Source organism: Portunus trituberculatus, chromosome 41, assembly GCF_017591435.1.
Source record: "Portunus trituberculatus isolate SZX2019 chromosome 41, ASM1759143v1, whole genome shotgun sequence".
Classification (NCBI taxonomy): Eukaryota; Metazoa; Arthropoda; class Malacostraca; order Decapoda; family Portunidae; genus Portunus; species Portunus trituberculatus.
In genome coordinates, this window is record NC_059295.1 from 1,125,445 (window position 1) to 1,151,865 (window position 26,421).

The 26,421-nt window shown below is 40.6% G+C and overlaps 1 protein-coding gene across 8 annotated transcripts in view; it reads right to left on the minus strand.

Annotated features, from left to right (window-relative positions):
• The window catches only part of LOC123517162 (putative OPA3-like protein CG13603), a 59,734-nt gene extending 33,557 nt beyond the window's left edge, over positions 1-26,177 (minus strand). For 7 of the 8 annotated variants that reach the window (XR_006678408.1, XR_006678409.1, XR_006678410.1 and 4 more), the window contains exon 1: positions 25,989-26,177. Coding sequence is in view for 5 of the 8 variants with exons in the window: in XM_045277142.1 (XP_045133077.1) it covers positions 25,989-26,127 (139 nt within the window). In the remaining 3 variants the exon portion in view is untranslated. Of the gene's footprint in view, positions 1-6,351; positions 6,507-25,988 lie in introns of those variants that run through there. The other variant, XM_045277143.1, reaches the window with a different exon arrangement.
• Positions 26,178-26,421: the final 244 nt, after the last annotated feature.

Genomic DNA, 26,421 nt, shown 5'->3' on the forward strand with positions numbered 1-26,421 from the left:
TTATTTGCATCTAAGATGAATAATTTGAAATATCTAAATGTAACTGAACTCAAAATAAAAATGATATCTGAATGAACAGCTACAATATATCAAATATGAAGGAAATTTAATTCATGGGAATGTAATATAGTGGTAGGCTGGGTTATGCCTGTCTCAGTATATGCCCAAACTAGTATAAGCCCATTTCTGATGCCTAGATTTTGCATCAGTTTGTGCCCATGAATCTGGCTTGTGCTTCAGCAAGCAATGACCTCACACCATTTTGTTTCTGTTCGAAGCAATACTATTTCCTTAAGTGTTTCTACAAAATGCTAGATTTAAGCATTCACGGGAATAAGTGACTGAGAGATACTGTTGGGTAAAGCAGATAAAGGAGGCTTGCCTGCCCCCTGTTGGAGCCCTAATCAGACATGGCATGCAACCATCCAAATTGACCAAAACTGTTGTCAAACAAGCACAAGACAGCACACAAGAACTAGACCAGGAGGTGAAGGAAGTGATCAGGCTAGGAAAATACAGTGAAGGGGGTAGGAGACCAATGAAAGTGAGAATAAGATCCCAGGTGGCAGTAGAGGAAATTATGGCTAGGAAAGGGAAGGTAGCCAATGATACTGAACACAAGTATATATGGATAAAAAGAGATATGAACCTAGAGGAGAGGGAAAAGGAAAAAGTGTTAAGAAGTGAAACTAAGGGAAAAAAACAAGAAACGGACAGAGATAGAGAAGAATTTTTACATGAGGGTTCTGGATATGAGACTAAAGAAGTGGTACCTACGAAAGAAAGAGGAGGTCATAGAGGAGGCAAGAAATTAAGAGACTTATAATAATATAGATGGGTTGATATCAAGCATGTTGGAGGTTAGGGATTATTTGAAAGAGAAAAAGCCGAATGTAATGTGCATCGTTGAAACAAAACTAAGAGAGCAGATCCATGTTAACTTTAAAGAGGAGGGATATAATAACTGAAGGAGAGACAGGAAGGATAAAAGGGGAGGAGTGCTAATAATGGTTCGTGATAATATACGTGTGGAGGATGTGCAATATGGAGAGGACAAAGTGCAAGTAATGGGAGTTACAATCAAAACAAAGGAATTGAATAAGAGAAATTATAGTGACATATGTGCCACCTAAGACTAATACATGAGGAACTGAAGAATATAAAAGATATGCAAAGAGGTGATTAAGTGCCAAGATAACAATATAAGAAGAGATAGAAGAATACTTTTAGTTAAGACTTTAACTGCAAAAAAGTAAACTGGAGACAGATGGAAGTAATGGATAATGCTGCCCAGTGGAGCAAGGAAGTGTTACAGTTGACTATGGTTAATGCAATGGATCAGTGGGTGGAGGAGTCAACAAGGTACAGGGGTGAAGAAGAACAATCGTTGTTTGACCTAATATTCACAAAGAAGCCAGAGCCCCCTCCAATCATACAATACCTTAGTCCAATGGGAAGAAGTGATCATGTGACATTAGAGATGCAAATTCAGGAGGAATATGGGATGTTACAGAAATTACTACAAAGGAGAGATTAAATTATGCAAGAGTGGATTTTGAAAATATTATGTACAGAAAGACAGTACAAGGGAAAAATGACATATTCCTACAGAAGTATAATGGAGTAAAAAAATTTGTAAAGAGTTAAGAAAAATACATGCTTGATACAATGCTAGATGCATGCAAGCTAAAAAGGCGAAAAGATAAAGCATGGAAGAAACTCATAAAACAGAGAAATGACAATAACAGACAGCAGTACAAGGATGCCAGTAATTAATATACTTGAGTGAGGAGAAAGGAAGAAAGAAACTTTGAGAAAGATGTGGTGAATAAAAGCAAAGACAAACCCAAACTTTTCTACAAGTTTATAGATGGCAAAACAAAGAACAGGGAAACAATTAAGAAAATAATTAAAAAAAGGGAAGACATACCAAACAGAGAAGGAAATGTGTGAAATAATGAATGAGAGCTTAACCCCTTCGTGCCGGATGTTAAAAAAGCCCACCTGTATGATATACGGGTGGTAGTGCCGCCCCGAGGGAAACTCGCAAGCTTGTCATACTTGTCGTCTTTGTGTATTATGCTGCTATTTTATAGTCACTATATCGCCTTCGAAGAGGAAAGTGGACGCTTCTCAGAGAGAGAGAGAGAGAGAGAGAGAGAGAGAGAGAGAGAGAGAGAGAGAGAGAGAGAGAGAGAGAGAGAGAGAGAGAGAGAGAGAGAGAGAGAGAGAGATAACATTTGCTAATATTTTAGACACAAGTGGGACGATGTAGCTTATCTTCGAGAGGAAGAGGGGAGGGAAGGAGAGGGAAACAGGAGGAGAGAGAGAGAGAGAGAGAGAGAGAGAGAGAGAGAGAGAGAGAGAGAGAGAGAGAGAGAGAGAGAGAGAGAGATTAGAAAATTTGTTGTTTTGTATGTGTGTGTGTGTGTGTGTGTGTGTGTGTGTGTGTGTGTGTGTGTGTGTGTGTGTGTGTGTGTGTGTGTGTGTGTGTGTTCACAGATGTTACAAGGCGGACGCATGTAACTTATCTTCGAGAGGAGAGGGGAGGAGGAAGGAGATGGGAGGAGGGAAGAGAGAGAGAGAGAGAGAGAGAGAGAGAGAGAGAGAGAGAGAGAGAGAGAGAGAGAGAGAGAGAGAGAGAGAGAGAGAGAGAGAGAGAGAGAGAGAGAGAGAGAGAGAGAGAGAGAGAGAGAGAGAGAGAGAGAGAGAGAGAGAGAGAGAGAGAGAGAGAGAGAGAGAGAGAGAGAGAGAGAGAGAGAGAGAGAGAGATGGGAACAGTCTATGCCATTGGGTAATTTTAGATACAAGGCAGGACGCATGTAGCTTATCTTTAGTGATTGGTGGAGACAAGGATGGTGGGAGGAGCACTAGGATTTCAAGGACAGCATACGGCGTGTGTAGTTGGTATCGAACACACTATACGGGACAACTGAACTGAAGAAAGCTCAGAAAAGAAATATGAATGTCTACGTAGGCATCACCGTATTTGCAACTGGGGCTTCATGACGCCCACATAGGCATCACCGTATTGAAGGGGTTAAAAATGACGTTCACAGAACCTAGCAGGACATTACATTGCTAAGGATTACAAGAGATTGCAGTGCACACCATTTGAAGATTATTGGATAAGTTAGATGTCAGAAAAGCAATGGGGCCAGATGGTGTGTCAGGCTAAGTGTTAAAAGAATGTAAAGAGCAAGTACTGGATCCAATTTGGGAAGTAATTACAAGTTCAATAAATGAAGTGAAAGTTCCACTAGAATGGAAGAGCCAACGCAATTCTGATATTTAAAGGAGGAAAGGCAACTGAACCACTAAATTACAGACCAGTGTCACTTACAAGTGTCTTGGGAAGTTGTGTGAAATAATAATCAAAGAAAAATGGGTTAAATTTCTGGAAGAGGAGCAAGTCATATCGAACAGACAATTTGGGTTCAGAAAAGGGAGGTCATGTGTATTAAACTTATTAAACTTCTACTCGAGAGTTACTGCAGGGCTTGAAAACATAGATGGATGGGTGGACACAGTATACCTGTATATTAAAAAGGCTTCTGATAAAGTCCCTCATGGAAGACTACTTTGGAAACTAGAGAACATAGGAGGACTACAAGGAACTTTGTTAGAATGGACAAGAGATTATTTGAAGGATAAGGAAATAAGAACTGTGATCAGAGATACATACTCATCTTGGGGTAAAGTAACTAGCGGAGTGCCACAAGGGTCAGTGTTAGCCCCCATTATGTTTCAGATTTATGTAAATGACATTCACATTGTGGTAAACAGTTATATAAATTAATTTGCTGATGATGCAAAGCTGTTAAGAGTTATCAAAACCAGAGAGGATTGTCTGCTGTTGCAGAAAGATACAAACAAGATCTATAAGTGGAGTGGGAAGTGAAAATTGGAGTTTAATGCCAAGAAATGTCACATAATGGAACTAGGAAAGAGTAACAGAAGACTGGTATTGAACTATTTGATGGGAGAAGAACAAATAATGAAGACTAAAGAGGAACAAGATCCAGGAGTGATCATACCGGAAAATCTGAGCCCCGAAAAACACATAAGCAAGATATTTGGACTATCATATAAAATGTTGAGTAATATAAGTGTGGCATTTCATTACATGGACAAAGATATGATGAAAAAATCATCACAAGCATGATATGTCCAAGGCTAGAATATGCAGCAGTGGTGTGGTCTCCGAGCTCTAAAAAGGATATAAGAAAATTGGAAAGGATACAGAAGATTCCTACAAAGATGGTGCCAGAACTAAACGACCTAACATATGAAGAAAGACTGAAGATACAAGATAGAAGAGAATGTGGGGACCTAATAACAATATACAAGATAGTCAATGGCATTGAAAATATAGACAAAGAAGATCTGGTGCTGTTGACAGAAGATGGAAGGACAAGAGGACATGAAAAGAAGATCAGGATGAGGCAGTGTGTAAAGTATATTGGAAAATACAGTTTTCCACACAGAACGGTGGAACAGTGGAATGCATCGGATAATGAAGTTGTTATAGCACATAATGTGCATAACTTTAAGGAAAAATTAGATAAATGGAAATATGGAGATAGGACACTATGAGCCCCGCTCGAACCCTATACAACACAACTAGGTAAATACACTGAGAAAGTGTAGAAACTAACTTAGCATGATCATTACACCACAGACACACACTGCATCACATAGTTCTATACAGGTTGAGTTTATGGGATTTTTTTTAATATATATATATATATATATATATATATATATATATATATATATATATATATATATATATATATATATATATATATATATATATATAGGAGGAAAAATTGTCAAGGCCAACACCAGTTATTAGAGTATAAAAAAAAAGAGCCCACTGAGGTGCTAGTCCCCAAACTGGGCAAAAAAGTTTGCTAAATGCATTGGATAAATGTTTCGAAATTTCCCTTAACCCATATAGTGTTTAGTATATACATATACATACCTCCTTGAGAAGTGTTTAGTATGTGTATATATCTATATATATATATATATATATATATATATATATATATATATATATATATATATATATATATATATATATATATACAATTTTGTTTTTAGAGCTTTTGTATGTCCTTGAATTTTTTTTGCATTATATAAGATTTGTCACTAACAGTAACATAGAAGTTTATGACAAGTCAGGAATGAATCTTTGTATATATACATATATTTTTGGTTCATAGTTCTTATGGACTGAATACTTCAATAGAAACTGAAACATACTTAGGGCTTATTTTGCTTTTTCCATATGCATATGTCATCATATATATAATATCAAAGCAATAAAGTTAAACGGGAAAACTACAATATCGGAGAGGGATAAGAAAAAAATTACTATGACACAGGAGAGGGATAAAAAAAATGGCTATAAATATTTTGGCATGCTTGAGACATGAGGTGTTGTCACATGCATATTTAACCATTTTCCTGAATTAACAATTCTTATTTACCTACAGGCATTTGTGATTTATGAGGAATTTATCTATTACACACATTATAGAGTTGTGGAATGTGTATGTGAAGTAGAGAATAAAATAAAAAAAATAATATAAACATAAAATCCCTCTTCCTTAGTCTGACATCGAGCACTCTCAAAAGAGAAAATATTCAATAACAAGTATCATATGGTAACCACACTTCGGCTCATCACATTGGAATGATAGATACAATATGAAGCAATTTGTGATTTTTTTCTTTTTTTTTTTTAGATTATATGGGGGTAAATAAAATCAGTCAATCATGGGTAACACGGTAAATAAAAAAAACATCCCAAAAAAGTGAAATCTACCATGACATCTATTTCTATAACAAAAATAACACTATGGGTTAAGGATGTAAGATTTATAAGTGTGATGCTCATACATTAAAATTGTCAAGGCAGATTTACATTTTAAAATGGTGATGAGAAATTACCTATTTTTACTGAATTGTCAGAGCAGCAATGCAAAATGATGCTCAGATCAAGAACTGATACATAAAACAGTAATGAAACAAGATAAGATGACTGGACTAGGAAATATAGCTCTCACTGATGTAATGGCATCTAGAATGGCTATTATATAGGCCAAAATTATTAAAAGTAAAAATCTATACATAGGAGATATGAAAACAGGAACCTACAAATATGTATAATTCACCTGCATATTACAATTATGTAAATACAACCAGGTATGCACACACAGACACAAACAAATGTGCATACATATGTTTCTTGCTACATAGTCTATCCCTAACATATACATGCATATGTACGTACATATCTGACACATTCTTTCCATCACAATTCCAATCACCTCTACCTACATCGTGCAGGTGGAAGACATATATTTTCTCTAAAGAAGACACTTCGTACAGCTCTTCGTCTTATTGAACTGGAAAGAGGTCGAGCAACTTGTTTCACAAACAGAAAAGCAAGTTTGGCCAAAGGAAAAACAGGAGCCATGACAATTAGTTTACACCTGCAAAGAAAAAAAACTAATTACATTTAAAGAAAACAGGTGTTATTTTGAATGAATAAATACTATTTATGTGCAGGTATAAGTACTGCTCTTAAATTTTGCATGGCTCTAAAGTTATAAATTACATTTAAACAATGAATTTTTGTTTCATAGTAATTTTGCTTACAATTAAGAAAACATCATTTGAAAGATTTCTGGGAGAAAAGTGTATACAGTGGAATCTTGGTTCTTGAACATAATTTTTCCCCCCATAAGAATCAAAGTATAATGGATTAATCTGCTTCCAGACACTTGTCCACCCTGACTCACTTGCTTATGACAGATGCTTGCACTGCTAAGATGGCTGCTTCACAAAATTTTCCAGTTCAGAAATTATTATCCACAAAAGGATATATTGAATAATTCAGAGACATTGGTTAGACCATACAAGTATTTTCTTGGTCACTGATCCAGTGAGTGAAGCCTCACAGTGACACACAGAAGAGCAAGCCACTTACCACCAAAATGAAGGTGACCATAACACTTAGATATCTTACTGCTGGGAAAAGCTACAAGGAAATTGCAGTTATGTAGTAGTAATGACATTGGGGGATCATCAAGATAGCATAAGTGGCTCAGCATTGCTTCTGGGATATGTTCTGTGGGGAGGTTTCTCCCTACCCCTGTACCTCCATTCAGTTGGGACAGCTGATCAGTTGTTGGAGATAAAAAGAAATAGCTGCCAACAGGAGACTCAAAGCAGCTGTGCTCTTCTACGTACAAAAAGCTTACTAACGGCCCTGTACTATTAGATGTGGAAATTATTCAAAGAAGAAAGAAGGTTAAGGAGGCAAGAGAAGAGAAGCCACAGTCTTATATTGATTTCTTTATCTACAGTACTCCTCCCATTCAAAAGAAGTGTGCTACATCTTGGGAAATTGAGCCTCCACTAACCACCAGTGACATCATCTCCCCACAAAACTTTTTCCATTAGCTTATGTAAACCTCTCTAGATCACTGAAAAATATGTGTTTACACTGGGGGTCTTCAATGGGATCACATTTAAGTTACTTATTTGAAAGACTGAATTACTATTTTTACTGTCTCTCCTCTAAAATGAAAAAAAAAGGTATTTATAAAAACTATGTAAATTATTAATAAATAAGGTTTTTATTTTAAATATTTGAAATCAGTAATTTTGTTCCAGAACTGTATTATGGTAGGGCAACCAAATCAATAATGAGTTAAATATTTTGTATAAAAAACAATATTCTCAAAAAGGGTGTTCAGTAACAGAGGTTCCACTGTAGTATATCATAAATTATTATATAAATATAATCCTGAACCATATTTAGTAAGAGACTTCCGTTGTGTTTCTTGTGTCATGAAATTACTCATTCCATATTCTCTCTATACTGGCAAGACAGGATGTAGATGCATAGAAAGCTACATTTCTAGAAGCTGTAGTAGTATTATCAAACTACTTGTCCACATGTCAAACTAATATCCCCGTAAATAAGGGTACAGTAAAAGTCCATTAATTTGAACACCGATAATTCAATTTTCCAACAGTTAGAATTTTTTAAGGTTGAGTGAAAAAATAAATTTTCATGTCCACAATTAGGTCCATGTGCAAATTCGAACAGGGTATCATAAGCACCCTAGCAGCAAGGAATGGAAGTAGACCGAGCAATCCAGGAACCAATAATTTGAGTATTCACTGAAGAACTCAAGATGCACCTTTGGCTAGCGGAAGTGTCACAACCAGTTCCAGAACCAATCTTGTAGGGAAGTGGTAGGGCGTGGCTGCTGAATACCAGTCTCAGCAAGCTGGCAGTAAAGCCTGGTATTCACCAGCCCGTACAATGGTTCCAAAGGGAATCAGTAGAGACTGGCTGGTAAATACCAGTCTCAGAACTGTCAGTGTGCTGCTTGATGATTCCGGGATTCATCTAGATTACAGGCAGAGATGATTACTAATAACTGATTATCAGTCCCAAGGACCAAAAGATGCAGGGACTGCAATGGATAATAATAAATATGCTTATGACATACAGGCTATTGATGTTGCTGGTGAAAAACAATACAAGATCAAGATGCAGCTGACGTGCACAGAAAACTATTCATTTAGTAAAATAGCCCATATCATATGAGGGGTTCAGAGTAGTAGAGACATAAGCGCCACCCTGGCCGACTTTGAGGTTTAAATAGTATTTTCTTTGTTTCGCCTTCAGTTTCCCAAATCTGCAGGGTCCAAGTCAAAATTTGGCACGCAACATGGTCGAAATTCCCATTCTTTGGAAGGGTACGCATGGCCGTGCGGTCGTCGACAAAAAAAAAATTCTCGCACTCACTCAATAATGGTGTATGTACTTGAGCAGGCAATGGGAAGCCTGCATTTTCACCTTGACATGTCTAAGCAAGCTGTTTGTCTCACATCTGTGCCATCAGAAGTGTTATGGCAATAAGGGTGAAATTCCGCTAGTAGTGAAGGCATTAACCCTTTCAGTGCTCCGGACCACGATCGTGGCTTTGAGGGAAATGCCTCCTGTCCATGATCGTGGTCCCATATTTGACGAGTCACAGAATTAAACCGCGCGCCTTCTGGCTACTGCTAGTTGCCAGATGACATTCTCCCATTCTCCCTCGACTCATGGGACGCACATCAGTTGCATGGTAAGAAAAATATAGTCACAATGACATCCACACAGCACAGTAGAGTATCAGATGCCCCTTTTTTCAGTGAGTGGTGCACGTTTTGTCCACAAGATGCGCTGCTGTATTCAAAAGCCTGTCAGCTTGCATGATACGGCAGGGCTTTCAAACTTGGAAAAAATTACCTTGGTAAAATTTCATTAAAGCAAGTTTGGTGTTCGTTATATGAGCAGATGGTAGTAAAAGGAAACATTCGTTGTAGCGAAATTTCGTTGTGTGAACGTTCATTAAGCGGAGATTGCCTGTATATACAGTGTTCCCCCCGCCACTTCGTGGTTCGTGGCCTCAGTGCATCACGAGGTTTTCAAAAATATTCATCAAAAAACAACAAAAATAAAAAAAAAATACAGCCATATCGGCAGCCATATTGCGAAAAAACACATTATTTCATGTTGATGAGAGAGAAGGTTTCCCAGCATGCCAAACAAAGAGATGAGTTGACTCAGAGGCTTTGTACATACACACAGGTACTCATACAAGGCGTGTGATTGGTTCCCGACGCAAGATCGACCAATGAGAGCATGAGTGAATTTATCCCTCGAGCTGATTGGCTGTACATCATGGCAGCCTCACCCAACATCTTCCCTAGTTGTATCTTGCCAGTCTTGTCTACACTGTCAACTGTCTCTCATACTGTATCTTAGTGTTGTGTTCGCGATAACTTTTTTTAGTTTAAGTAGTGATTCGTTAAGCCCTTACAATGCCGCCTAAGCATTGTGCCCCTGCAAAAGCTTCCTCTAGTGAGCCCAAGAGGAAGAGGAAGATGATGAACATCAGTGAAAAAGTGAAACTTTTGGATATGATCAAAGAGGGCAGAAGAGGGTGAGTGTTACGTATCGTATGAGAGAGAGAGAGAGATAGAGAGAGAGAGAGAGAGAGAGAGAGAGAGAGAGAGAGAGAGAGAGAGAGAGAGAGAGAGAGAGAGAGAGAGAGAGAGAGAGAGAGAGAGAGAGTAAATGTATAATTACTGTATAAGGTTTTATAATCAAATAGATTTAAGCAAAATACTGTATATGTAAAGTATAAATACTGTTTACATATTTTAAACATTCACGTACCCACATACACATACACCAAAATTCCTAGGGGGGAAAATCCTACTTAGCGGTTTTTCACCTTTTGTGGGTGGTTCTGGTATCCATTAACCACGATAAACGAGGGATCACTGTATACCCATTACAAAATGATTTTAACAATGACAGCAATTTTCAAAGATTTACTGTTTTGGGGGAGAATTAACTCATGTACTGTCATTCCAACACTGAGAAGTGTTGCACCCACTTATGTGATAAGATTGGCAAGCACTGAGGAAAGCCAAGCTCCTCCATCCCAAAATCATGATTTCCCAAGGCTCACCCAAGATCGTTGAGAACAAGAGGTAGGGATAAGTTGTTTTGTTGGTCAAAAAAGTCTTAACTCAAAAAATATTCACTTGTGATGGAAATAAAATATGCCATCAATTATTTCACTACATTTCTCACCAGAAAAACATGAGTCACATAAGAGATTGGAACCATGCTTGGGTGAAACTGCAAATTGACTAACTAACCTAAAATTAATCTATTTCTGATACCATGTGTTGATTTTCAAAAGCATTAATATGAGTGAATAATAGCCAAGCATGCAAAAAAACTTCATAAATGTGAAGTACTGTGAGTATACTACCACAACATGTAGTCATGTCATGTGTTATGGGCAAGGACCAATAGTAAACATTAACCCTATTTTGAATCAATCTTTTAATTTTAATTTTCATTGCAAAACAGTACTTTCAGAGGGGAAAGGAGATCAGGTTAGGGGATGGGGAGTAAGCCTGCAGATTTGTTCAAAACTGGTCGAAAACTACCAAAAAACAATTACCAAAATAAATTAATAAAAATTACAAATATCCTGATTGTTTGGTCCTATATATGGGACACTTCCCAGTTGTTTCTCACAGGTAAGTAACTCACATCATTGCTGACTTGATGAACAGCATGAAATTTTGGTCAATTTGCAGTTTCACCCAACCATGGAATCTGTGATATGGCTTACATTTATCAGGTGAGAAATGTAGTGAATTGATTGACTGTGTATGTCATTTCCATTGGAAATTAATATTTTTCAAGTTATGACCATTTTTTTGGTAAATTTATAGTTATATCAACAGCTCACTTCCAGACTAAACTATTTTCTTCCGGTAGATTTTGACCTGTTTTGAATTAATCTGTATTTTGTTTATGTTGCAAATCGGTGTTTTTTTATTACCCTCTTCCTTCCCTTACGAATCACTACCACCAGTGCTCACCACTGGCTACACCACCCTATTTTAACTTATTCATTTAAACAAAACTAACCTAGCCCTAACCTAGTTGAGGTGACACGCACCACTGATATGTATTCCTCAGAACAAAATTAACTTTATCTAACACAATTAAACTAATGAAACCAAAGCAAACTCGCTTAACCTGACTTGCAAAGCTAAGAAATTAATATGAAGTCATTACCTTGTTTCTCTTTGTAAAATCTGGCAATACAATGAAAATAATCAAGGCAACACCCTACCTGTTAAGAATTTTTCTATAGACTGATTCAAATAGAGTTGTTTCTCTCCAGAAATCACTCTGATTGGCTAGGTTTATTAGTATGTATTATTTCTATTGGTCAGTGGCTACATGCTCAAACAAAAGAACCAATCACTGCCATTCATTTCACGCATGCACAAATAATGTGACAAAACGCACACACGAAAGAACACACATGAAAAAACTGAAAACACTATGATGGCAGAGGCAGCAGCAACCACTGATTTGTTTATGTTGAGCAGCATTGCTAAAGCTACATTTTCGGCTGTATCTACTACATCATAACCTCTAAGAGTAACTAACTAATTCCAACGTAATAACCTTCTAGCCAAGGGAGCTGTGTCCCCCCAGATCTGCCCCCACCACCAGGGTACTTATAAAACCAAATATTATAGCCTCAATTTAATGCTTCTCAGAAGATTGTTGGTTAGGTGAAACTAGAAATTGTCCAGTAGAGCCACCTCCCAATTAGAAGATTATGTTAGATTTAGTTAATAACTTTGAATTCCTAAATCTAAATGTGAATGATTCTCACAATAAATTTATCTCCATAGTGTCTGACTTAGGAAGATCTTTTGCTCCACAGAGGCCTTGACATTCAACTTCGAGGAAGTTGTACAAAGCATGGGATTACAAACCCTCTAAAGAACTTATTAAGAAATAAAATAATAGTTGGTCTCTTTACAAAGAACTTACAACACTTCATGGTAGAAATTCCCTCCCTGCTGTTGAAGCATTACAATCTTTTCATAACATGAATTTTGAATACAGAAATTATACAACAAAAAGACAGATAGCTTATGAAGAACACATACAGGCAACCCTTGCTTAATGAACCTTCACACAACGAAATTTTGCTACAATGAACGTTTCCTTTTACTACCATCTGCTCGTTTAACGAACACCAAACTCGCTTTAACGAAATTTTATCCAGGTAATTTTTTCTAAGTTTGAAAGCCCCGCCGTATCACACAAGCCGACAGGCTTTTGAATACACCAGCGCCTCTCGTGGACAAAACGTGCACCACTCACTCCCCCTAGTTCAAAACAATAACAGTGTCAGCAGCAGCTCGTCTTCCCTCATTCAACATGCCACCAAAACACCCTGCAATATCGCCTAGCGTTGCTAAGAAGACCAGGAAGTCTCTTACTCTCGAAGTGAAGCTGGATATTATTCACAGACACAAGAGAGGCGAGAAAACTAATAGCATTGCTCACCACCATGGCTTGACTCCATCTACTGTCTCTACTATTTTTAAGTCAGCAGAATCTATTAACCCGTACAGCGTCAGAGACATACGAGATATGTCGGCTACTCTGAGCGAACCGGGCGTCAGAGACGTATGAGATATGGCGAGCTTCCTCGTGTTTTCGGAGGTATTGCGTCCTCAAAACCTACCATTATACTGCCATCATGCACTGTAGACATTGCTCATGCTGCCTCCTCGTCCCTGCTAACATGAATGCTTCCTGTATTTATTTATTACATATCTGAACTTTAGCAGTTTCTGCTGCCTTTAGCTCGGTGTAGCGGGAAACTGACGCCTCAACTCCGCTAATATGAACGAAATGTAATTTCCATTACTTACTCTTACCATTTCAGATGTTTTTGGTAACTGATATATTGTGGCAGTGAAAACTTTGTATAACATAAATAATAATTTTTCAATCGCTTTGTTATAAGGAAATACAAGTACATATTACTCTGAAAATATTTGCACCGTGAAAGGCAACACTCCCTCGCAATATCTCGTGTCTATTTTTAGCCACAAGCACTCCCAAACAGCAAAACATGACATGTTGTTTTTCTTTCAACTCAGGAACGATATTATGTATGTGTCCAACTCGGGCATCGACTGGTGAGAAACGAGGAAGCGAATAAACTAGTCACATATTGCTAAGTCGCTAACCTTAGCGCAAAACATCTCGCACCAATTAATACTACTTCCAGTCAGTTCTGGGAGGAATGACTGTCATTTTCATTTGTTTCACGTCATTTAAGACTGGTTTAACAAATTTTTTAAAAATCCATGATGTGGCCAGCACTGGCGAAATCACAAAGTCTCAGATCTGCTGATGCTGTACGGGTTAAGAAGGCTGGTGAGACCATATCTTCCTTGCAAGCTAAAAGAATCACCTGAACTTGTGACTCTACAATGGATAAGATGGAAAGCCTTGTGGAAATGTGGTACATAAGTTTTGTATGTAGTACAATGATGCGCCTTTTGTTTACATTCCACAGGTTGCCATCTAGTGTCTTTCCCGCTCCACTCTCCCTCTCTTCATAAATTTAATATCATCAACATTATAAAGTTACTTACATACATACATTAGTGTACATTATAATGACTTAAATTAAACTGCCTAAATGTTTAACTTCATAATTTTTACTTTCATTAAACCTATCACTGTACAGGCTACCCCCGTTTAACGAAGGGGTTACGTTCCTAAAAAATACTTTGTTAAGCGAAACTTCGTTAAACGAACCGATTATAACAAGTTTAACCCCTGATTTGAACTTCAATTGAGAGTAAGCAAAACGAGAGTGCATCATAGTACAGTAAAAGTTTTAATGAAAGTAAAAATTATGAAGTTAAACATTTAGGTAGTTTAATTTAAGTCATTATAATGTACACTAATGTATGTATGTATGTAACTTTATAATGTTGATGATCTTAACTTTATGAAGGGAGGAAGAGTGAAACGGGAAAGACACTAACCGCAACCTGTGGAATGTAAACAAAGTGCATCATTGTACTGCATACAAAACTTATGTACCACATTTCCACAAGGCTTTCCATTTTATCCATTGTAGAGTCACGAGTTCAAGTGGTTCTTTTAGCTTGCAAGGAAGATACGGTCTCATCAGCCTTCTTAATAGAGTCTGCTGACTTGAAAATAGAGACAGTATAATATGGAGTCAAGATGATGGCCAGCACTGCTATAGTTTTCTGGCCTCTCTCGTGTCTGTGAATAATATCTAGCTTCATTTGGAGAGTAAGAGACTTCCTGGTCTCCTTACAAACACTAGGCCAATTGCAGGGCATTTTGGTGGTAAGTTGAGCTCGGGAAGACAAGCTGCTGCTGAGGCTGTTATGTTTTGACTGAGGAGTGAGTGTTGCGTGTGTTGTCCACGATAGGCTTGATCTTGATCTTGATCTTTATTCTATAAGTGTCCCAGGATTTTTCTTGAGGCAGGCCTTAGTACCAGCAGCTCCTGGTGTATTCAAAAGCCTATCAGCTTGCGTGATATGGTGGGGCTTTCAAATTTGGAAAAAAATTACCTGGATAAAACTTCGTTAAAGCGAGTTTGGTGTTCGTTAAACGAGCAGATGGTAGTAAAATGAAACCTTCGTTGTAGCGAAATTTTGTTGTGTGAACCTTCGTTAAATGGGGGTTGCCTGTACTTTGTTTACTCTCAATGGAAGTTCAAGTCAGGGGTCAAACTTGTTTTAATTGGTTCGCTTAACGAAAATTTGCTTAACAAACTTTTTTTAGGAACGTAACCTATTTGTTTAGCGGTGGTTGCCTGTACTTGAAAGTTATTCTACAAAGCCTAAGCTCTTTCATGGTTATATAAAAGGGAAAAGAGTTGGATGCCCCTCAGTTGGTTCCCTTGGCAATATTGACAATCTGGTTTCTGATCCCAAAGATATGGCTGATCCTTGGTGCCTCCTTTGCCTCTGTTTACACCACACCATCTGGACTCCCACAGTTTCCGCATCAGATCCATGATGGATCTTTTCAGCAAATCCATTTTATAGTCAATGACATTTTAAAAATATTGAACATTGACATATCTTCTGCAAAAGGGCCTGACTTTATACACCCAACAATGCTAAAAAAAGAAAGTGTGAAAAATTTGGCTTATCCATCTTTTCACAATCTATTACCAGTGAAATTCCTGCCATTTGAAAAAAAATCCACTCTAGTTCCAATATTTAAAAAAGGCAGAAGACCAGTAAGTCTTATATCGGTGTGTTGTAAAACTATAAAAAGGTTTATTGTGGTAAAATCATATGAGCATTTGGAAATAAATTCTATACTTGTCAATAAACAGTTTGGTTTTCGATGAGGCAAGTCTGTGGGGGGGATCAGCTTTTGCTAACCTATGATGTCGTGACTCACTGGATAGACAAGGTATATATGGTTGATCTCATACTTTTTTTTCTAAGGCTTTTGACACATTCAACCATTAGATTCTTCTTACTAAACTTTATAATATAGGCATTGATATTGATATTCTTTCTTGGATAAAGGCTTCTCTTTCTCACAGATCGATGGAAGTAGTTGTGGGTAGACAGCTCAGTTCTTTGTTTCCAGTAGTTAGTGGGATACCTCAAGGTGCTGTATTAGGTCCTGTTCTCTTTCTTATCTACATCAACCACAATGAAGCTTCCTTAATATGTAACTTTAAATTATTTGCTCATGACTTTAAATTATATTTCTTTATACAGCCTTATAATCTCTCCACTATATTACAAGACATTAGCACAGTTCAAAGGGATATTAATTCTTTAATTACAGTTGCTGAATCCTGGGAGCTAAAATTTAATGCTAACTAGACCAAGTGTATAAATTTTACAGTTAATCTTTGTCAGATTTATTATCTGGGATCCTATTCATTATATATGATAAAAGGTAAACCATTACACTTGAGCAACATTGCAGTTGATTTAGGTATAACTATAAAGCCATCATTAAGATTTCACATTCACATTCAATCCTAGGTGTCTAAAGCTTTTAGACTAGGAAACCTGCATCTGAAATCCACTCTATGCCAGTCTCCTTCCTTCATGGTTAAGCTTTTTATCATTCATATACGTCCTCTACTTGAGTTTGGGTCCCCGGTCTGGAATACAGGTTGCTTCATGGATTTGACTCTTTTGGAATCTGTTCACCAACGTTGGACTAAGTGAGTTACGGGCCTTGGTAACATGTCTTATGGCCAACGTCTCAAAACTCTAGACCTGTATTTGGTCAATGGGCACTTGCTACATGCTGATTTCATCAAGTGCTGGAAGATCTTTCATGGAATGTTTGGTGTTGCTCCTACTAATGTTTTTGTCATGGCCCCTCTGAGAAGGATGTTGAGAGGTCATAAATTTAAGATATCTGTTCCCCATTCATCCTGTGAGGCCAGACATAGATTTTTCTCAGTTTGAGCAGTCAGGCATTGGAATGTTTTCCCTCCTGAGTTAGCTGAAATAGACAACCTCAGTACATTTAAAAGGGGACTCAATGACTTTTAGGTGATGAACTATCTGACTATAGTGAGTCACTAACTGCCATCACATTTTATTTGTCTTCGCCTATGTGCTTATAGCACACTATCCAGTCATGCCTTCATCCTTTTTTTTCATTCAGTTTTTCTTTTTTTGACTGGCATGCTAGTCACTGTGGGGTAACCAGGTAAGAACCCTAGGGAGAGCATCCATGGGGTGGGGGGGGCAGGCCCCGTCTAATTTATTACGTTGGGTTTAGTTAGTAACCCTTGGAGGTAATCTGGAGGAGGGAGCAACCCCCTACCTAAAAGGTTTTACACTTGGGTTTGTTCAGTATCTTCGGGGGTTGTCCTGTTTCCTTTGACCTGACTAAACATGACATTATGACACAGGTAACCATCCTAGACGGCTGCCCGACTCAGCTTGTCGATGCTTTACGCCTCCCAGTCCCAAACCTGGCCATACGCCTGAAATTTTGTGGGCCCCTCCCTGAAAGGGTGGCCATAGGGAACATGGTCTATCATATTAGGCCCCACAACCTCCCAGTCATGCACTGCACCTGCTGCCTCCTGTTTGGCCACGGCAATATTTCCTGCAATGGGTGTGCCCGCTGCAGGACACTGCTGGGTGTGTCAGGGAGGACCACTGTTTGTTTTGTGGTCCCAGCCCACCGCCCCACCTCTAAACACTGCCCGGCTCGCCTCCAGGCAGTGCAGCTGCAGGACCTCTAGCATGACAGGGCCTACTCCCTCTTGGACATCAAACAAAAATGAGAGGCATCCTCCTGGGCATTTTTCACCCACCAAAACCTGCACCTCAAACACACTCACCCTCCAAGACAGGACACCCTCATCCTCCTCCCCTACACCTCACTCACCCTTGCACACCCAGAACCCCTACCTGTCCCCATCCTTGCTCCTCATCCTACACCCATCCAGGCTCCCGTTCCAGCTCCCATCCTTGATCCTACCCCTGCTACCACCAAACCCCTGAGCCCCTTCTGCTTACATGAATTATTTTTCTGTATGTGTCTAGCATATTTTAGCACGGCTTCCTGCCATTTGAACACGTGCGTGAGCCCTTCCCCCCGAACCCCCTCTCACTGGGCACGCTGCTGCTTCCTCGCCGGAGCGTCCCCATCCATCACTTGGCTATGAGTCACAATGGCAGGAACGCGTCACCGCTCTCTAACTTTCGCTGAGATTGATGAGCTTTTATGTCATAGATTATCATTTATAGTGTAAATAATGTGAAGGAAGCCAAATGGTACTTGTAGTGTTAGACAAAAAAATATAATTATTTTGTAATAAAACTGCTTCATTTAAAAAAAAGGAAATTAACTATATATGAAAACATGCAACTGTCTTAGATAATAAGGACCCATAATACACTTACTTATCGTAGATTATCATTTATAGCTCTTAAAAGGTCGGTAAACAACAAAAAATCAAGAAAAACAAAAAATCGTACGTCTGGCAGCACCGCCCAGTGAGCCAAGTTTAAAGCCCCAGCAGGACATTTAAAAATGCCGATTTTGAACTTTAACTTATTTTTTTTTTTTTAGTTTTGTGATCATTTTCATACATATGGAACAATAAACAAAAAAGTGATTTTTGGTGACCAGGATGAGTATATGTGATGTAAAGGTATGTTGACCTCTTATGGGTTAATGGCCATCACAACTTCTGGGAACCAACCAGAGAAATCGTTCAGGCATGTCACTCTCGAGTTTTCTGGCGGATAGTGATTCCCTCTCCCTTCTCACACCTCCTGGCCTCCCTACCAGGATTGACCCAGTTTCAGGGAACCCTTCCACCCAGAACTTGTTTAATAACCTGTGCCTGGGGAATGGCCCACTCCTCCTCATCACTATAACTACTGGCCCTTACATGGGGAGTGACCCTCTTCCTGTGATTATTGCTTTCCCATCAGTGCCACCACCCCCTCCCACCTCACGCAGACCCCGTTGGTCTTTCAAAAAGGGAGACCTGGTATCTTTTCAGACAGAATTAAATCCAATTGTCCCACCCATGACCCTCCCATCAGTTGACAAAATTCACTTCCTTACAAAAGTCTTGGTGACTGTGGGATCCCACAGTCACCAAGACTTCCTCCCTTTCCCGTTCCTTTTGAGTCCAATGGTGGTCTCGGAAGTGTGCAGCGGGCCTTCAGGCCAAGCGCCATGCCTTTACAGCATGGCAAAGGAACCCAACCCCTCCACTCCACCAACGTTTTCATTACCTAGAGGCCCAGTGCAAGTGTGTTATTCTTGATGAGAAATGCTCAGTGTGGGCCTTCTTTTGTGCTTCCCTGTCCTTTTCCACCTCAGTCTTCCGAGCCTGGTCTTTCTTCAGGAAGATGGTCTACCCACAACCCCCTTTCACCTTCCCGTTAACTAGTAACAGTGTCCTCCTCACCACTAATGCCCAAAAAGCCAAGTGTCTTGCCACCCACATCCACAAAACACTTGGCTTTCCAGATCCTGTGCCCACACCTGTGCTACCCTCTTCCTCACACTCCAGCCATGAAATTACCACTGCTATAACTCCCCAGGAACTCACCTCAACCTTACTTTCACTGTCCACTAAGAAGGCAATGGGTCGGGATGACGTGCCAAACGAGTTTTTTCAATGCCTCCCAGATGCTCTGCTGCAGCTCCTTCTGGACATCCTCAACAACAGCTGGTTGTCAGGGGTGTTCCCTTCAGTGTGGCATCTTGCCACCAGTATTCCTATTCCTAAGCCTGGCAAGGACTCGATGGTAACCTCCTCTTATAGACCTATTAGCCTCCTGTCTAACATTAGCAAGGTTTTCAAGCATGTCATTCAAAATAGACTAACCTGGTGGTTGGAACGCAAACACCTTCCACCACCCAACATATTCGGTTATCACCCTCACCGGGGCACCCTTGATGCCTTGCTGTTGCCAGAGTATCACATTCAGGAAGGATTTAACCACAAAAATTTAACTTTGGTAGCTTTTTTAGGTCTTAAGGGTGCTTTTGACTCCACCTCACACAACTCAATTCTTGAAAAACTTGCCCGCCTAGGACTCTTTGGTCCACCACTAAGTTGGGTTCAGTCCTTTCTAACAAATAGATCCTTCTCCCTGGCAACTGGTAACACTTACTCTAGGTCATATTCAATCACTAGAGGTGTTCCTCAAGGTTCTCCACTCAGCCCTCTACTCTTCAATGTCTTACTTTCTGACATTTTTCTCCTTTCCTGGCACACATGCACTTATCTATGCTGATGACATTTCCCTCCTTTGTTCTGCTTCCACTGTCCAAGAGGCTCAACTTGCACTTCAGTGTGGGCTTGACCTTGTCCACTCTTGGACTGCCTGTTGGAGATTGACAGTGAGTTCCCAGAAGGCTAGCCTTCTGTGCTTCACCAGAAGGAATATGCTCAACATTCCAATGGTCACCATCAATGGTTCCCCAATCCCTTTCAAATCAAATCACAAATTCCTTGGCCTACTGTTGGATAGCCCCGGCCTAACCTGGGCCTGCCACATACAATACCTTGTGACCTCATGCCTTAAAAAGCTACACTTAATGAAATCCCTGACTGGTGTCAAGTGGGGTGCAGACAGGCGTACTCTCCTCCATTTTTACTGTACTTATATCCAGAGTCGCTTGTACTACGGATGTGAGGTTTATGGAGCAGTCTCACAATCACTTCTCTGTAAATTGGACGTCATACAAAATTCAGCCTAACGTATCACACTGGGAGCATTTAAGTCCTCCCAAGTCTGTGCCCTTCAGGCAGAGGCTTCCTTCCATCCCTGTCACACAGACGCTCCACCTTTCTTATCCGGACCTACACCAAACTTGCCTCCTCCCCTAGGTATCATGCCCTCCACTCCCTCCTCCTTCGGCACAGCAGGGAGCCACTTCATGGCCCCTTGCCATATCAAGCCCACACACCCTTTCTAGACAGAGCCCTCTCCTTCTTTGCAACTCTCTGGGTGACTCCTCCCCCTTTCCTCATCCTCGAAAAAACTTCTCTGGGCCCTTGGTGCCCTCTCTCTTTCTCAGTCTCTCTGTCTCTTCACACATCCACACAATGGTCCAGACCCTATTCACCTTACTCCTCCACTCACGGTACCACACCCACTTCCACACCTACACCGACAGCTCCCGCATCACTACCCCGGCGCCCATCATCCACCACCTAGTGTTTGTTGCTTCACTCAGGTAACAAACATGAGGTGTACCTTAAATAGTTTATAGTATATCTGTAAGCTATTTTCACGCTGGGTGGTAACCTTACAACCAACCCCACCCTGTGGGTGGTTGGCCTCTCCCAGGGTGTGAGGTCATAAAACTTTGCCCGAGCTATTCTCTACATTCCTCCTTCTTTTCTCTATTTTCTATTTCATAGGAGTGGGTTTGCAGAGATTCCACAGTCGTGCATCCGACCTTCAGTCTCTGTGCCACTTCTCCTCCCTCTGGTTGATGCGACCCAGAACTTTTTTTTTTTTTTTTCTTCTTCTTTCCCTTTCTTTCTCGCAATCCCACGTTGTGTAGGCAGGACAAAGGGATGAATGGTGGCAGCGATTTTTTCCTTCTTTTCTTTTGCCACTGCTACTGTCAGGTCCCCATGTAATTGGCGACCTGGGGTATACCATAATAATTGCCTTGCCTGGTGTTGCGGCTCCTCCAGGTGGACCTTTTATTCCGCTGTGTTTTCTTTTTTATGGAGTTTCATTTTATTTAATTTTCCTCATTACCCTTAGTGGTGATGTTCACCCTAATCCCGGTCCTCGTAATAACTGTTGTAAGGCCTTATACATTAATATTCGGGGCCTAAAGGCCAACTTGCAAGACGTTGCAGTTGCGTCCTCCAAATATGATATAATTTTTGTTCAGAGACTCTTGTTTCGAGCTTCAGGCATGTTTCTGAGATTCTGATTCCTAATTTCAAGAGGCCTCTTCTTCTGAGGCGTGATTCTATCCCTAGAGCTCGGGGGATGTGTATATACTTACGTCCAGCATGCAGCGCTTCACGCATTACCAAATTTGAGTGTGGCTGTCATGAAATGATGCTGGTTAAAATTTGCAGTCGTTTTAATAACTACTATATCTTCTCTGTATATAGAAATCCCGATCTTGATGATTCTATTTATGACTGTTTGCTAAATTCTATGGCATCTATTCAAGAATCAGACCCTAAAGCTTCCTTTGTTTTTGTTGGTGATGTTAATGCACATCATCAGGATTGGTTGAACTCCGTTTCTCAAACAAATCAACATGGTCGGGCTGCTCTAGATTTTAGTAACCTCACCGGTTGTGAGCAGATCGTTCATAGCCCAACTCACGTCTCGGGTAATTGCCTTGATCTTCTTTTACAGACGCCCCCTCTGCAGTAACTTTGCAGGTCGTCCCTCCCCTTGGTAGCACAGACCACTCTGGCTTGTCTTTCAATATTCAAACTTCATTTCCTATTCCGGACGAGCCAATATCGCGGAAAGTATTTCTAAAGTCACGAGCCAATTGGACTGGTGTCATTGCCGATTTTAACAACATTGTATGGCGGGAAATTTTACATTCTGATAGTCCAATTGATTCCCTTAACAGTGTTTTACTTAACATTAGTGAAAGAAGAATTCCTTCTAAAATAATTCAAGTCGTCGCAAGGACAGTGCCTGGTTTAATGATGACTGCAGGCGTGCTCAGCGTGGAAAACAGGTTGCTTATTGTGAATGGTCCCGACTGCGTTCACCTGAATCATGGGAAAATTACGTTCGTCTGCGTTTATTTGCCCAACGCATATTCTAGCGCACAGGATGAGTACAACGAACACCTTAAAATGTTCTGATTGGCACCTCCCAACCACACTCATGGTGGTCAGCTTTAAAGCAATCACTCTTTGGTGTGGACTCAAGTTTACCTCCTCTGTCATGTACTGACGGTTCAATCTGCCATAATTCTAAGGACAAAGCCAATCTTTTAGCTTCCGTTTTAACTCGAAACAAAGTGATGAAGAGTTTGATCTGCCCGTCTTGTCCCCAGGACATTAAATTACATTCCATTGCCTTTAAGTCCTCCAAAATCTTAAGATATCTTAATGAGTTAGACTCATTCGGGGGTTGTGATCCTTTGGGTTTTCTGCCTCTTTTTTACAAAAAGATTGCTTCTCCTCTCGCTCCAAAATTGGCAGTTATTTTAGAGCTCTTTTTCGTAAGGGTTCTTTTCCGGTATGCTGGCGTACTGCAAATGTTACCCCTATTCCAAAGGGATCTTCATCCTCCATTCACCCCGGTGACTATAGACCCATTTCCATAACCCCGGTGTTATCTAAGATTTTGAGCGCCTGCTGGCCAAGCGTCTCAATCGTTTTTTAGATATTATTAATTTGTTGCCATCTAGTCAGTTTGGTTTTAGAAAAGGTCTCAGTACTTCTGATGCTCTCGTTTGCATAACGCACGACATGCAAGCTGCCCTTGATGCTGGTCATGAATCTAGAGTAATTTCACTTGATTTTAGTTCTGCATTTGATCGTGTTAATCATAGAGCCCTTTTATCGAAAGTTAGATCTATTGGTATTGGTGGCGCGTCCATCAAGTTCTGTCAGAGTTCCTAACGAGTCGAAGGCAGCGTGTGACTGTTGATGGCTGCCTTAGTTCTTTTAGTCCAGTTGTATCCGGTGTTCCGCAGGGAAGTGTTCTGGGACCTCTTCTTTTATTATTTATACATCTGACATGTGGTGTGGGATTGAATCTAATATGGTTGCTTATGCTGATGACACCACTATATATGCGACAATTCCTTCCCCACAGGATAGGCAGAGAGTCGCTAATGTACTCACTCAAGATGTTTCAAGGATTCTGTCATGGTGTGATCGGTGGGGTATGAAACTGAACCCGAGTAAATCCCATAGTATGGTTATTAGCAGATCAAGGACACCTTTCCCAGTTCACCCTGATATTGTTGTCAACGAAGTACCTATTCCTAATTGTTCGTCTCTGAAGTTACTCGGAGTCACCCTTGATCCCAAACTTACTTTTGAGTTGCACTTGCGTTCACTTGCATCATCAGTCTCATGTAAAGTTGGTTTGTTACGCAAATGTAGGCGGATATATTCCTCTGATGATATTGTAAGAAATTGCTTTTACTCTTTCATACTGCCTCATTTTGAATATTGTCACTCTGTGTGGATCTCTGCAGCAGAGTCTCACTTAAAGCTTTTAGATAGAGCATTCAACCAGATTAAATTTCTTCTTCCTAATCTTGAGATTAATCTTCGGCATCGTCGTTTGGTTGGATCATTGTCCTATTTCTTCAAAATCATGTCTAATTCCAACCACCCGTTGCATTGTCATTTGCCTGCCCCTTCACTACCAGCACGTGATACAAGACAATCCTTGATCATGAATGACCGGTCCTTGTCTGTGAATCGATGTAATACTTCACAATTTTCCCGGTGTTTTATCCCAGTATCTGCTAGACTCTGGAATACAATTCCCAACGAGATTGTTAATTCTAGTAACATTGAAGCATTTAAAAAACGTGTGAATACCTTTCTTCTCTCTGAACTCACTACCTCTTAGATCTCTACCAATCTTCCTATTCTGTTGTTCATTCCTGTTACTTCCTTTCACTTATCGGTGAGGTGCCGCCCACTGGGCCTTTGGGTTTATGCAGTTATGCTTTCCAGTGGGTCGCCTTCATTGACCTCATAATAATAAAAAAAAATAATAATAATCCGTCAGTGCAGCCATCTACATCCCCTCCAGGTCCCTTGCCACTGCCTGGAGGTTACCGGCCACTGCCTCCATCACCACAGCAGAACTGTTCACCATAAAAGAGGGCCTTCAATTTACCACCACCCTTGCTGCCCCTTGCTCAATAGCCCTCTTTTCAGACTCTATCTCTGCCCTCCAGATCATAAAATCCCACTGCCCACACTCCCACCACAACCTCACCCTTATCATCCATCACCTCATCCTCCACCTGACCTCCCTGGGACACATCATCCACCTTCAGTGGGTGCCCTCCCATGTTGGTGTCATGGGAAACACGATGGCCAACAGGGCAGCAGCAGTGGCATACACCCACCCCTCCCATATTGACTTAGCTACTGACCAGGCAGACTTCCTAACTGACCTCACGACAGCCTGCAGGCAACACTGTGACACAACATTGACGCTTTACAGCACACCACACTGGGGCACATTAGACAGGACACAAGACATCACTAGTGGACCTACTCACCCAACTGGGCACTGGACACAGCAGTCACCAGACTGAGGATTGGCCATCCCCGCCTCAATGCCCACTTGCACAGAATGGGCATCATCGACTCTCCCCACTGCCCCTGGTGCCCTACACAGCCTGACACCCCAGAATACCTGCTCCTGCACTGCCCTTGTCACTACTCACACTGTGTGGCCCTAATCCACTCACTGTCAGCTATTCACCCAAACAGGCCAACACTGACTGACCTCCTGGGTGGCTGCACAAATAAATACCACTCAGGCTTTCAAGATCCTCAACCTCACCAGGACCTTCCTGCAGAAATCAAATCAACTCCACTGTATAAAGCCTGAACACATCACTGCCGTATACTGCACCTTTGGGGCACTAGAGGCTGTGACACACAGCCTGCACGGCCCCAACAAACCCCCAAGAAGAGAGAGAGAGAGAGAGAGAGAGAGAGAGAGAGAGAGAGAGAGAGAGAGAGAGAGAGAGCTTTTTTTAGCTATAGTAACAGTGTACATCTGGGTAAAACCTGGCGACCGCTGGCAACCCCCAACCCGCACAGCTGAGATGATGGGATATCTATACTATGGTAGTGCCGAAATAACATATACCATCAATTATTTCACTACATTTCTCACCATCAAAACACAAGCCACATCACGGATTATATGATTAGGTGAAACTACAATCTGACCAAAATTTCTCCAGACGTGCACCCTCAACCTGAATTTAGTGTGCTTTACAATATTTTCCTAAGATTTAGGCACTTTGACTCCTTTCATTAGAGACTTACACTGGGCTGGTGGCATCAACACATACGTCCTGAAGAAGTGGCTGTTTTTGGCGCGATTCTTGGCAACGTTAGCAAGAGGTTTGGACACTTGTTTAATGACTAACGCGCCAAGTTTTGCCAGGGGAAATCCAACAGCCATGACCACTGTTGACGGCTGTGGCGGCTGTGCTGCTGTTGCGGCTTGATCTTGATCTTGACGCTACAGGTGACGCAGAATTTCTTCCGAGTCAGGGGCGGGATGTTCAAACGTTCGTAACGGCCGCTGCGATCACCTTAACGCTAAGTTTGTCGTAACCCGCGCGTAACTCGCCTAAGGTGTATGTTCGAAAGATCTTGGAGTCGTCGCTACGATTTTCGGACCGCCATATTTGCTTGTCGCGCTAAGTGTCTCGAGGAGCACCCTTACAGTGATCGTAGGGTGGTTTGTTTACCT